The sequence below is a fragment of the Echeneis naucrates genome, chromosome 13, assembly GCF_900963305.1.
Source record: "Echeneis naucrates chromosome 13, fEcheNa1.1, whole genome shotgun sequence".
NCBI classification, from domain to species: Eukaryota; Metazoa; Chordata; class Actinopteri; order Carangiformes; family Echeneidae; genus Echeneis; species Echeneis naucrates.
This window is the reverse complement of record NC_042523.1, coordinates 13,674,801-13,687,660: the sequence shown is the minus strand read 5'-3', so window position 1 is coordinate 13,687,660 and position 12,860 is coordinate 13,674,801. Positions and strand designations below refer to the sequence as shown.

The window sequence follows — 12,860 nt, the reverse complement described above, 5'->3', positions numbered from 1 at the left end:
GTTGCTCTGACTTTGTTATGTACACATTTGTTTGTAGAGTCATGCTCATTATAGTTCTTCTGTGTATTTAGACTATACAAAGTGGGAGGCATCCTGGTGGGGGTCAGCTGAAGAAACCAACCTCTCTCCTTTCTGATCTAGCTGTTGTACACGTCACATTTTCATAAACAGGTCTTTCTGCTACCTATTCTCTGTGTAGGAATGGCTGATTTGGTCACAACCAAAAAGTAAGAGTCTTTGGGCCTTTTGTTCATTATTCATGTGGTTACAGCAGTAACATCACCAATGCTGTCTCTAGTGTGTGGAGGGATCCGGTTTAGTCTTTAGTCTCTGGAGGGGTCCAGCCTGTGGAGGGATCCGGTTTAGTCTCTAGTCTCTGGAGGGGCCCAGCCTGTGGAGGGATCCGGTTTAGTCTCTAGTCTCTGGAGGGGTCAGGGGGTCCAGTCTAGTCCCATCTCTGTGGAGGATTGGACTCACATAATCCATATCACATCACAATTCATCTACCACTTTTCCTGATTTGTGCGGTCCATCAGTCACACTATGGACACTTTAGAGTCACCAGACACCAGCCCCCATGACCTACACCGGTGACAGCACCCCTCCAGAGGCCGGAACACACCAGACGAGACCAGTCTACAACCGGAGACCAGAGGAGACCAGACAATATGGACCAGGAAAAAAACAGAACGAATCACCCACTGAGATGACATGTTTATGGAGGAAAAAGGGGCTGAATTTAATATATCAGTTCATTAAATGTAAAAAAAATATATAATTATTTCACTATTTAATTACACACACAAGGACCGGCACATTAATCTTGTTAATGTTTTTGTTGTGCGTGTGTGTGTGTGTGTGTGTGCGTGCAGAAAGACAGACCTGTGTCCAGCTGTGACTGATGAGGAGTTGGACCGTGTTGTTGTCAGTGATGTCAGAAGACATCCAAACTCTGAATACAAGCTAATGCGTGTTCAGGTAATACGGCCACGATTTATAATGAAGAATCATTATGGAGAAATAATCCAGGTAGGGTGAGGATTATACACACACAGAGGTGTGTGTGTGTTACAAAAACAATTACAATTAAAAATAATGAACAGTAATTTTAGACTAGCGATGTTAATGCTAAAGTAGCGAGTAACAACAGAAATGTAGTGAAGTAAAAAGTACAAAATGTATCCTTCAAATGTAGTGAAAGAGAAAGTATCCCCCAAAATAATACTCAAGTACAGATACTCAAAAACTGTACTTAAGTACAGTACTGAAGTACATTTACTTCGTTGCTGTCCACCCCAGCTTCTTGTCATAGATGCAGGATGACGGCAGAGCCGGAGGTGAGAATCAGCTAGCCCAGCTTATGCTACTGTAGCTAGCCGCCCTCCTGTAGCTGGAGCAGCTCCTGCGGCAGCCGAGAGAGTTTCCTCCCCGACAGCAGCTCCCAAGCAGCCGGGATCTATTCAGGACGGCTGGGGGGCCATCCGAGACAAGAGGCAGAGTCTTAGGCAGCAGCCCGGTTCACCGCCAACAGGCCCCCCACTGGGCGACACACCCGCCGAAAAGCCGACTGTAGTGATCGGTGAGGTTAGTTACACCAGCGTCCATTAGTGATGTGTCGTTCATTTTGAACGAATCTTCTGTATGACTCAGGAGAAAGAAAGTCATCTCAGGGGTGATTCATTTTAGTTCCCTTGTACACGCATGCGCACCACACGCTCAGGTTCGTTCACGACTCACAAGTACGGGTCTTCTGATCTGAGTCTCTCGTTCACTTGTGTCATGGCCGCTGCGCAGGCTCAATGTAGAAATGAGTGATTCGTTCACAACTCATAACTACGGGTCTTCGGGTCTTTTGTTCATTATTTTAGTGGTTACAGCAGTAACATGACCAATGCTGTTATTACTGGAGAGGAGAGCTATTGGATGGATTTTTAATTTGTCTTTCTGTTGGAACAAATTCATACACTACAGGTCTTCAGTGACCAGGTAGGCTGAAGTGAACAGCCATCACAGAATGAGAAGTTTTTAATGATAGGCAGAGCCCTCTCCTACTGGCAAATGAAATAATCATTTCCACCTCAGTAGGATATGGCTTAAAAGTTTAACAAAATCAAACTTGTGCATTATATGCCAAGTGAAGCAGACCATGTTGCTCTTGGTGCTTTTTCCGTCATTGCTCAAATGACAGCTACAGCGCCACACTGGTTCCAATGCACGAAATGAACCAAAGACTTGAAAAAAGATTTGTTCCTTTTACTGAACAAGATTAAAAGACCTGAGTCAGTAAAAAGATCAGAACTTCCCACCACTGGTACATAGGCATGTGCCTATGTAAAGAACATTATGTAAAGTAGAGTTTTTGGGATGGATCAAACATCAGCCACATTTTTGTAATGATGTACATTATATATATATTATATATATATTTAAATTAAATTGTAGTATGTACAATTGTAGTATGTAATCAGGACAGCCTACCTGGCTGACAGAGTGGCCTCTCCTGGTAATGATGACTGAAGTTGTTTTCCTTTGCCAGAGTTAGCACAGAAGCAAACATCCACAACAAGAATCCAAAACTCTCGTATTTAAATGTCTTACACATTGTTGACTTGTCTGCTTGTCAAAGATTAGGGGGGCAGAGTCAAAAAACTAACTTTTCACAATTCTTTTTCATCCAGGAGCTGTGAATAGCGTCTTGGTTCCCTGTTTTGTTTTGGCCATAGCCAAGAGAGTTATGAAGATGCTGTATCCAGCTTATTATCTTGATAAACCTCACCTGACTGCTGTAGGTCTGCACCTATAACATGATCTGCCCACTGGTAGAAAGAGCTGGAAGGTAAGTGGCAGGGTAGTTAGTTTGCATAACTTTCAGTGACATTCTGAATGATTGATGAGGCCAGTGAGGTAAGGTGACAGCGACTGCGAGCAGGTTTCTGGTTGGAAAGTGACTGCGAAACAGAAAGTATCACTTTACTGTGTTTGTTCCTCTCAGTTCTACCGTGAAGCTGATTAATGATTTGGCTCACACTCTACATCAAGGCAGCTTTGCTTTATAAGATGCACCAGCAGCTTAAAAGCGTTGAACAACCTGCCTTCATCACTTTAATTTATATTTCACATGGCAAATTGGTGGGAGGAGTCTACAGGTAAGATTGGAAATCCATGCCAATAAGGTCAGGGTTCTGTCTTCATGGTTAACTGTTTTTTAGTTTTTATGTTTTTGTTTTATTTATATTTTAGGTGATTGTTATTTATTCTTTTTTCCTGCAAAAAGGAATTTTTTCAACAAAAAAATGAAACAAAATGTACACAGTGACACAGTTAACGCTCTTCATTTTTCCACATAAGCCATTGACCTTCAGGTTGCACAGCTCCTGTGATGCTCTGTACTCCAGTGTACAACCAAGATCAGATTCCTACAAGATACCTCTGAGATGCACTTTGCTCCACATTGAAATGAAACAGGTGACTTCATTTTCGCTTACCATGCACTGAGGCATTCATATCAGAAGTTATGAGATTCCCCGCGGGTATAAATTCTTCAGTGAGCACACAGGAGGTAGTGCAGAAAGTATTCAACTGTGCTATTTTCATGTACAGTAAGCCCTTTTTCGACACTGTTGTTGTATTGAAATAAATGTTGGACTTTGATAACTGAAATAACCAGCATATTTCATCATGGAAGCAATGGACTATGATCCTCCAATGACAACTCCTAACTTACCTAACTGAACAGGTTCAACTTTCACTCAGATATCCATGTCACAGGGGAAAAACCTACACATTAGATTTTACAATCACAAACAAGGAATCATTAGAAATATGAGGCCATTTTGTTCACAATTATGGGACAATTAAAGCAAAAGCACCTCAAACTGTAGATGTAAAGACCTCCTCTTTAAAATCAGCATCTAAACAAGGCATTCCTTATTTTGAAAAAAAAAAAAAAAAACTTAGCACAATTGGCAATGTTTACCTGGACTCTTTTGAGCTGTTTTGTCCAGATTAGCAATACAAACAAATAGTGTAAACTGTTGATTGTCAGGCATCCAAAACAAACCATGATAATCAAGGCTTTATCAGTACCAACCTTGAATACAGAATAAAATTAAAATATAAAAAAAAATTAAACCCTCTTTAAATTTTCCATAATTCTTCAAAAGCCACATCAGACACTGTATCAAACTGGGGACCTCACTGTAAATATTCATATAATTCTGTTTCCTGGCAAAGTGGAGCTTTTACATACAAAGCCAGAAATGCAGCCTAAACTTGCAGCTGACTATAACATATAAACGTGAACTTGTTGAACCTTTTTCCTTTTTTTTTTGGTGCAGAGTTCAAACATGTTTTCAATTTGTCTGCAGTCTTTTTATATCAATCATTAAAGCACTAATCAGTGAATCCTTGAACTATATATATATATATATATATATAAAATTGTTATTTTTCTTACTTTTATAGTTATATATTATTGTTATCATATAGTGCTAGATACAATTTACTCCCTTTGAGACTTTCTGTTAAAGTAGGACATCCTTAATGACACTTCCTGAAATCAATACTGCAAAAATGCTGTTAAGTTTTTTTTTTTGTTTTTTTTTTAATGGTCACCAGTGGTGTAACTCCATTCATAGAGAGTGTGTGTGTGTGTGTGTGTGTAAGTAATTCCCTGTGTAATGTATGTGCATGTTGTGCACTATCATCAGTGTGACCCTCCACGTGTTGACTGTTGACACAGGCAGGGTTTGTGCAGCCACTCTGATAACAAACCTTTATAAGGCAGATGAGAGGAGCAGTTACCCTGTAGATCCCTGATCCTCAGGTAAAGGCCAGCAACTCTTTAACAAATTAATCTTTTTGCGCACTTCAATTGTGAATGTAAAAGGAGTTGTGTTTAATTTACAGAAATGTTCAAAATCTATAGTTTTTTATTCAGATGTAAAAATGTTATACACTTCTCTCATCTGTTCTTCTGCAGAAAGATAAAAATGCATCTAAAAGTCATCCTCTTCACTCTTTCATTTTTGGCAACTTCAGGTATTAATCGTTAAATATCATTTAGTATCCTTTATTCTGGAGCAAGCTTTTTTAATTTGTTCATCTGTTCATTTTTTTTCACATCTCATTTATTAATCTGTAGCATACCCACTTCATCGTAACACGAGGGAAATCACTTGGATTAATTCAAAGGCCAACCAGGTTCATGACAAGATAAACTTCACAAAGGATGTGGAGTGAGTGATTCCGTTCAGGACTTTTAACCAGCTGAATTCTCAAAAACGTACATCCGTGCACTGATTTAAAGTGAATGTGTGAATTGTTGAATGTGTTACATCTAAGTGTATCTGTCTGTCTTTCCAAAGCGGGATCTACAAGAGTCACATAGACAGCAACAATCTTTACAGCCAAGAGGAAAGGGACAACAATAACCCTGTGGCACAGGAGATGCAGCACAAAATCAATATGGAGTCAGAGCGTCTGCGTATCCGTGTGCGCCAAGAGCTGGCTGAGCTACAGGAGAGGTTGGCCCCATCTCCGACCCACCTCTATTCCACCCTGGCCAGCATGAGGGAGCGTTTGGCTCCCCTTACCCAACAGCTACAGAGCTCTCTCAGCAGCAGCACACAAGATCTTTGTGGCCAACTGAGCCTCTATTTCAAGAGTTTGGAGTCAGCGGAGGCCCAGTCTGAAGCCAGTCCGGCTCTCTATCAAGAGGCCTTCCACTGGATGACCCAAACCCTGGAGCACGGCAGCTTCAAAATGGCTGACATCATCAGTGACTTCCAAACAAAATCTGTCGAGGTGATTGAACATCTGAGAGAGATTAGTACTAGCGAGGAAGAAGTAGACAAGTCAGACATCTGGAAAATAACAAGCTCCAGGTTGGGAGAGGAAGTGAATTCACTGAGGGTGGAGACACAGGACAGGATAGAGGCTCTCAGAGCAGACCTTGCTCTTCTGCTTGAAGCGCCACAGCGGCTTAAGGCTGAAGTGGCAGCCAGTATCAAGCAGTTCTGCCAAAATGCAGCCTTACAGACTGAAGTTTCTCAGGCACGCATGGCAAAGTTTTTTCAAGAACTGGAAAAGGAGCTAGAAGGCCACAGGGCCTCCAGTCTGTCTCCTTCATTTCTCCCCCCTTCCATACAGCCTGGTGCGTCTCTGCAGGAGGATTTCTCAGTTAAACTCTCTGCTCTTATCCAGGACATTCTGCACTTGGTGCAATGAGAAAGACACCTGTACATATTTAGGAAACATGATACATTATAAATTAAGAAATGTTAATTTACTACCATTGCCATAAAAAGTGATTCTTATCATGAATTTGTTTGGGGTTTTTTTTTTGTTTGTTTTAGTTTTCTGGGGGATGGGGATTTGTTTTTGTTTTTTTGCCAGGCAAATAGCCAATATTTATGAAAGTATGGATTTGATTGATGTTTTCATTTGATTCTCTTTGTGAATAAGTGTGTAATTGTCAGCATATGTCCACTGTACCTTGCAAAAAGATGCTGTTTGGTAGTAAAGCTATTCCATTCATCTGTATCTGCCTATCCAAGGTCAGGTCATGGAAGTAAAGTTATTGATATTCAAATTACCTCTTCCTATTGTAAGGCAGAGCGCAAAACCAAACTTTTTTTAAACTTTATTTCAAATGTGTATAAAATATATATTCCATATTCATGTTTGCTTAAATATATATTTTAAGCAATGCATTCAAGATTCTGTACAAAACCCCCAAAAAAAGACACCTGTAAAATTGTTAGCCTCTCAGGCATTCTCAAAGCAGATTAATACTTTCATAAAATATTCAAATTACTCTTGTTTCATTTTTTTCTATGGTTGAAGTATCTAGTTTGTTTCTTTATTACTCTTAGTTGAGGCCAGCAAATATTAGTATTAAATGCATGATACAGAAAAAGCCAGAAAAAGCTATCTGTTGTTTTTGGCTATCAGTGAAAAATCACAACATTATCAGAGTTGTCGAGGAGAATATCTGTCAGATGACAAGGCATGTTGTTGGTGGATCCATCAGCCAAGCACATTACGTAATCTTCCTGTCCAATAAAGCTTCTTCAGGACGAACCAACCACCAAGAACCAGCATGGCAGCAGCAGCTGACCCAAACACCACCCCCACCACCAGGCCTGTCACATTTAAATCTTCCTTCTCTGGTGCTATGTCATTACCTGATGGATGCAAAGGGAAGGGAATTGAGATTTCATTTGAAAATGACCAAATATAAGGATGCATTTCTGAGTTTATTATGCGATTAAAGTATACTCACTGTAGGCGGCTGCATAGGGCCTGCCTTTATAATGAGGAAAGATAAGGTAGTTTATTGTGGCATTTAAAAAGTAGATGAAAAAGTTAAGAAGTGTGTTTTTTGCGAGCAGATCAAACCTTCTTGAGCGGTGTAAAGCGGTCCGACTGAAACAGTGGCTGACTCTTTGCTCTCTTCTCCAAAGGGAATCACAGACCTTTTTCTTCTGCTACTACAGGACTGAAAAACAGTAAACATCCTAAATAACTTTATGGATTTTCAATATACATTTTAAGAAATAGAATGCGATTTTATTGTTTGTTTGGTTTTTTTTGTGATAAAAATTTACAATAAAAATCTTAATGGATGAATTGCACTGATGCCTGTCTAAAGGCGCTTTGTTGGCATCGTTGAAGATCTCTCTCCTTAGATTCCCTATCATTCCCTCACTATCACCTTAAAATTATCACAAAACAACTTAACACAACAGCTTAACACTGAGGACAAGCTATTTTTTATTTCTATTATATGTTATTTAGCAGGTGTAAAAAAAACTATTTCCATTGCATCCTCTGATGTCTTTACAGAAAAATTAATTATTCCTGACTGCTCAACTTACAGACAGTAGCTCTTCACATTTGCTGGGCTCACAGAGCCGTAGTATGCAGTGCAAGTAGATGCTGGACTTTGCCTGGTTATGGTGCTGAACAAAGCGGAAGGCCTCAAAGTTGAACTTGGCAGACTTGGAGAGGCCATTGATTGACACCGACGTCCGCTGATCAACTGAACAGCTAATGGAGGTCAATGTTTTTTAGCATGTATTTAAAAAAATATGGTGCAAAAGTTTTATTTGCACGAATGGTGCAGGCCCCCATACCCAGTGAAGAAGTTGTGCTGCTCGCTCTGTGATATGTTGTAGGGAGTTGGAGTACTGAAGCAATGATCCAGCAGGATATGGAAACTAAAAGGACAGTGGGCCAGTGAGTTACTCTTTGGCACACGCTGTGATGACTTCCATTTCAGTATTTGTTTAGTTATAAACACATTCAATATGACCAACTGGGCTTTACTTACTTTCCTGTGAGGTTGACGGCCTTGACCTCAACATAAATCCTGGTTCGTAGCTCAAGTCCTGTTGAAGGTACCACTAGTGGATAACCATAATCCGAGTCCTGGAGGAAAAAAGGCAAATATAAATCAGGAGAAACAGCTGTAAAGTGTATTTGAATCAGCTGAATGCTATTAAATACTTACATTAAAAACAGCCATTTGTAGTGTATCAATAAATGTTCCATTTCTGTCACTGGTCGCCACTGAAACTGAAGAGCTAAAGAGCATGGAAAAACGAAAATCAATGTTTATCATTTACAGCATACCTTATTTTAAATCCAAAGGGGTAATCAACTGGTTGCCTTTATAACTGCACAAAGTAATCACTCACGCAACAATCTGTGTGTTGTTGATCAGGTACTCCAGTGGGTAGCGGCAGGAGAAGTGATAGTAGAGGTCTGTGGAGTAGCTGATCACACCCTGGTCGGATCTAGGTGTGTCAATGAACCCGGTGATGATAACTGACTGGATACTGAGGAAGCTGCTGAAGGGACCAGAGGGATCTGGGATCTCATCCACAATCTGTAAAACACAGTTAGAGCTGCTCCACATAAAGAAATTTCCATCTAATGTCTTTTCTTTTTTCTTACCAACAGAATTGAACATATTGTGCAAGTAAAATTCTGACCTGCAGGGATTGGCGACAGGGATTATCCAGACTGTGGTTAACAGGAAGCTGGTAACGAACGATGGGGGGGTTCACAGTAGTGTCGACAGAGCCCTTGCAATCGGAATTGTTGTGGTTCCCATTCAGAGCCAGGTCTGAGGTATTGAAACCCGCCCACTGAGCAGTACAAAGGTTGATCTCCAGAGTGATCGTACTGGTACCACAGTCAACTATCAGGTCTGAGTTGTCTACAAAGGAATAAATAGGAGGAACCAAAAGCGCATTTTCCTTTTAAGAAATATGAGGAAATTTATGTAACTATCCAGCTGCTGGGATAAGATGAGAAAAGGTCCATAACTTAAACACTGATGCATCTGCTATGATTTGTGCAGTTCATACTGCAAAACAGTATTATGCGTCTCACTTAGAATTAAAAGTTAAACCAACCTGGGGTCCGATCATACTCAGAAGAGCAGTTGTAGAGACACAGAGCAGGATGCAGGACCGTAAGCAGCAGAGGGAAACAAAGGTAAAGATTCATCCTGTCTGAAGGCGGCTGCACCACACTGACCAGTCCTGAGAAAAGTCACCAATCTCATCAACAAATAACACCAAAAAAAAAGCCATGTTAGCCTGAGTGAGACCAGAGGGAGTAATTGGTACTTTTATCACTCTACAATTAGTTCTAAGTGTTGAAATTCAAATGCAAAGAAATCAATGTCAAATAGCGCCCAACGTGACAATCCAAAGACTCTTACCGTGCTGGTACCTCAGCAGGTGTTTGTCACTGATGTTTTTCATGCATTGGGACTTTTATAGCTTGAAGACACTTTAAAGCAGAGGTGGGTCTTTCAAGCCCTCCCATCAGCTAATTATAGATACCTATGTAAGCACACACAATTACATGTACTTTCTCCATGTTTCTCTGTGACTCCTCAATAAGACAGCATCACCTCCTGGCAGGGTTCACTGTCACATCTTCACCAGGCAGATTAATATGTTAGTGGGTATAACACACCTCTCTCAGGTTCGCTGCTGTCTCGCATTTCCCTCTATAATACAAAATTGTCAAAGAAAGGCGATGGGGGCTAAAGTTTCTGACTGCTTGTGCTGAAGCAAATGATGCTCACAGTTCGATCCAAAGGGCCAATTGGGGAAAACCTGGTTGTTGAATAGGACAGAGTTTCACTGATTTTCTCCTACTGTATATATTCCCACCCAATCCAGGTAACATTCATAAAACCCAGCAGTTCCTTGAGTAACACAATTCAAATGCTAACAATCCCTTTAAAAGGAGAAGACATGATGAATCAGAATTTACTGGAAAAATAATCCCTTTTACTGATACTATACTGAATGAATTACAAATTTATATTCAGAACATAAAGAGGAGAAATTGGATACATTTTGCAAAATGTAAAAATCATTGTCTAGAGTTGCTTTAAATAGCGGAGCCTTGTCTTGAGAGTAAAACACCTCAAAGACCGGAAAGGTGATCGCGGTCGCCAGAAGGTATGAAGCACTCAGCCAAACAGGAGGATTTTCTGTTAATATCCCTTCCATGTCAAACCTCTCATCTTTTGTCTCTATAGAACTACATTAGAGCTAGTCAGTATAGCTATAGGCCACAACTGTTACCGCTCAACTGAGAAGCCCCCATTGTTCCTCAGAAATATATGATGAAAAGGAGCATCACTGTTTTTGCCAAAGTGCCTATGGTGAGAGAGGGCATTTGACACACTATCCACAAATGAGTCATTCATGTACAATCTAACCCGTCCTCATCGGTGTCTGAGGAGTTTCCCTCCCAGGACAGTTTGTTTGGAAACAGCTTGTTGGCCATTCCTTTGCAGTCTAATCACATTCTCCATTTCATTTTACCACTACCCTTTACTATTGTGTTTGGCTGGAGGGAAAGTTGTAATTGCAGGCCATGCTAAGGTTTCTGGACATCAGAATCAATTGATAGGTGGGAATAAACCAAGAATAATACCTCAATGAAATAATCCTCTAACCAGCAAATAACAGCTTGGAAGTATAAGATTTTGCTCCCCAGAATTGTCTCACATGAAAAAACAAAAGCTTTTACCTATGTAATTTGACAGATTAGATATATTAAATATATAAATGTAAAGATAAAGCATTCCTTTATAGGCTGAGACATTACTCCTATCTCCTGGCCACCTAAAAAATTATTTAAGGATAAAAAGACGTGGTTGAGATTTGAGATGTATTCACTGCATTCAATTCACATGCTGCTTATATATGGGTTTATAAATATTTTGCTACATGAATGTATTGCCAAATAGAACAGAAATTAACTACAAAGTCACAATGCCTTTGAATAAGAAGGCTCAAGTCCTAAGTAAGACACCAGACTGTGTTGTGATAATAATTCACCAAGCACAACAATGGTTAACGACATACAATCGCATTAGCAAACAACGAAAGCAAGGCCCAGGGGAGCAGACAGATTTAGATTCAGAAGAAAGAAGATACACTGTGAAGCTTGTGAAAACAGTACTGTACGCTGTGGGCATGTACAACGAAGCAGACCATTAGTGTGGGTGTATGTACACACCATGATTTTGTTTTTCCTATATGCCGACAAGAAAAAGAGTACACTTGTGTTGCAATGACTGGCAGTAGATTTTCTTTGAAATCTTAGAATGTCTTATGGCCACGCTGTTACACATGAAGTAATAAACCATATTAAATGTTTGTAACAGAGTAACATTTTTATGAGAAAATAACATATTTATGTAGTGTTAGATAAATGTAATGTTCTTTAATCTGTAATTCAAATACAAAGCCCCAAGAAGGTGTAGCATTCAAGTGACGCACCATTTTATCAGCACTTAATTGTTGTCTAGTATAGTATTGTAACTGTTGAGTGGCACTAGTGAACATGAACTGGTGCCTTCCAAAGAGAGTGCTCTGTTCTGTCTTCTGTCACGAGTCCTTTGGTGTCATCTGCTGGTCAAAATGAGAAAAAAGCACAAAGGCGTTTGTTCTTGTTTTGTGCAAACATAGGTTTTGTTTGCACAGAGAGCTTGGGCCCGTGGGCCACCTAGCAAATGAATCTAACAATGTCTCAGCCAGAATCGTGATGCACATGTTTACCTGTGAAAAGATGGTAAAATGGTCTGCTCATACATTAACAATACAGTTCTAATGCTTATGGAACAATTTATACATATTAGCTCCTACAGTATACATTTTTTTTCAAGTGTTTGTTTATTAACCCTTCTTAGCTTCACTTGTTTCACTTCCCATTAATCACTAATGGGCTCTGTTTTTCACTTGGACTTCTTCCCAATTAGCTGATTCAGCATTTTAACATTTACTTTCAATTCAACCTTTTTTTTTACCATTAGATGGGGCAACTGTTCTAATAAGAGGTTGATGTACGTTTATTTATTTACGCTAGTGATGTGTCGGTCGCAAATGATACGGCTCTTAGAGCTGGCTCTTTGAAATGAACGACGGGAACCACATTCTGCCTGGTTCTGACTCACTTCATTTTTGTCTTTTTTCCTTTTTGTTCAAGCCACACGTGATTGGTCGATTACATGAGCACTGAGCAGGGTTAGGGTTTGGGTTAGGGGTTAGGGTTGAAAAAGCAACAGCAGATCAACCTTCTAAACATTTCTTGTTGAAAATATGTCATTGAATCAACATTGAATAATGACTGAGTTTGATGATTGATACGCCAACATTGAATCAATATTTTTTCAACAATGCTGTTTCGATGTGCAGAACTGGGTCAGACCATTTAGGGGTGCCTCATACAGTCCAATTTGATCGCCATATGCCGTGGACGTAATTTTTTACAAGTAAATCTTCTTAAAGTTTGTGTGTAATAGGTTATGACATATAGAA

General features: G+C 39.8%; 2 protein-coding genes across 2 annotated transcripts; one reads left to right on the top strand and one right to left on the bottom strand.

Moving 5' to 3' along the window:
* Positions 1-4,991: 4,991 nt before the first annotated feature.
* Positions 4,992-6,228, top strand: LOC115053575 (uncharacterized). The gene is made up of 3 exons (XM_029518400.1): positions 4,992-5,040; positions 5,144-5,237; positions 5,367-6,228. Exons 1-3 carry the CDS (start codon positions 4,992-4,994, stop codon positions 6,226-6,228), a joined length of 1,005 nt encoding a protein of 334 aa, XP_029374260.1.
* An 801-nt stretch (positions 6,229-7,029) lies between these two features.
* Positions 7,030-9,779, bottom strand: LOC115053213 (zona pellucida-like domain-containing protein 1). Its single transcript, XM_029517780.1, has 10 exons — positions 9,737-9,779; positions 9,426-9,554; positions 9,000-9,226; positions 8,703-8,893; positions 8,516-8,588; positions 8,336-8,433; positions 8,139-8,222; positions 7,881-8,052; positions 7,402-7,501; positions 7,030-7,187 (listed from the first exon to the last, which is right to left on the bottom strand). Exons 1-10 carry the CDS (start codon positions 9,777-9,779, stop codon positions 7,030-7,032), a joined length of 1,275 nt encoding a protein of 424 aa, XP_029373640.1.
* Positions 9,780-12,860: the final 3,081 nt, after the last annotated feature.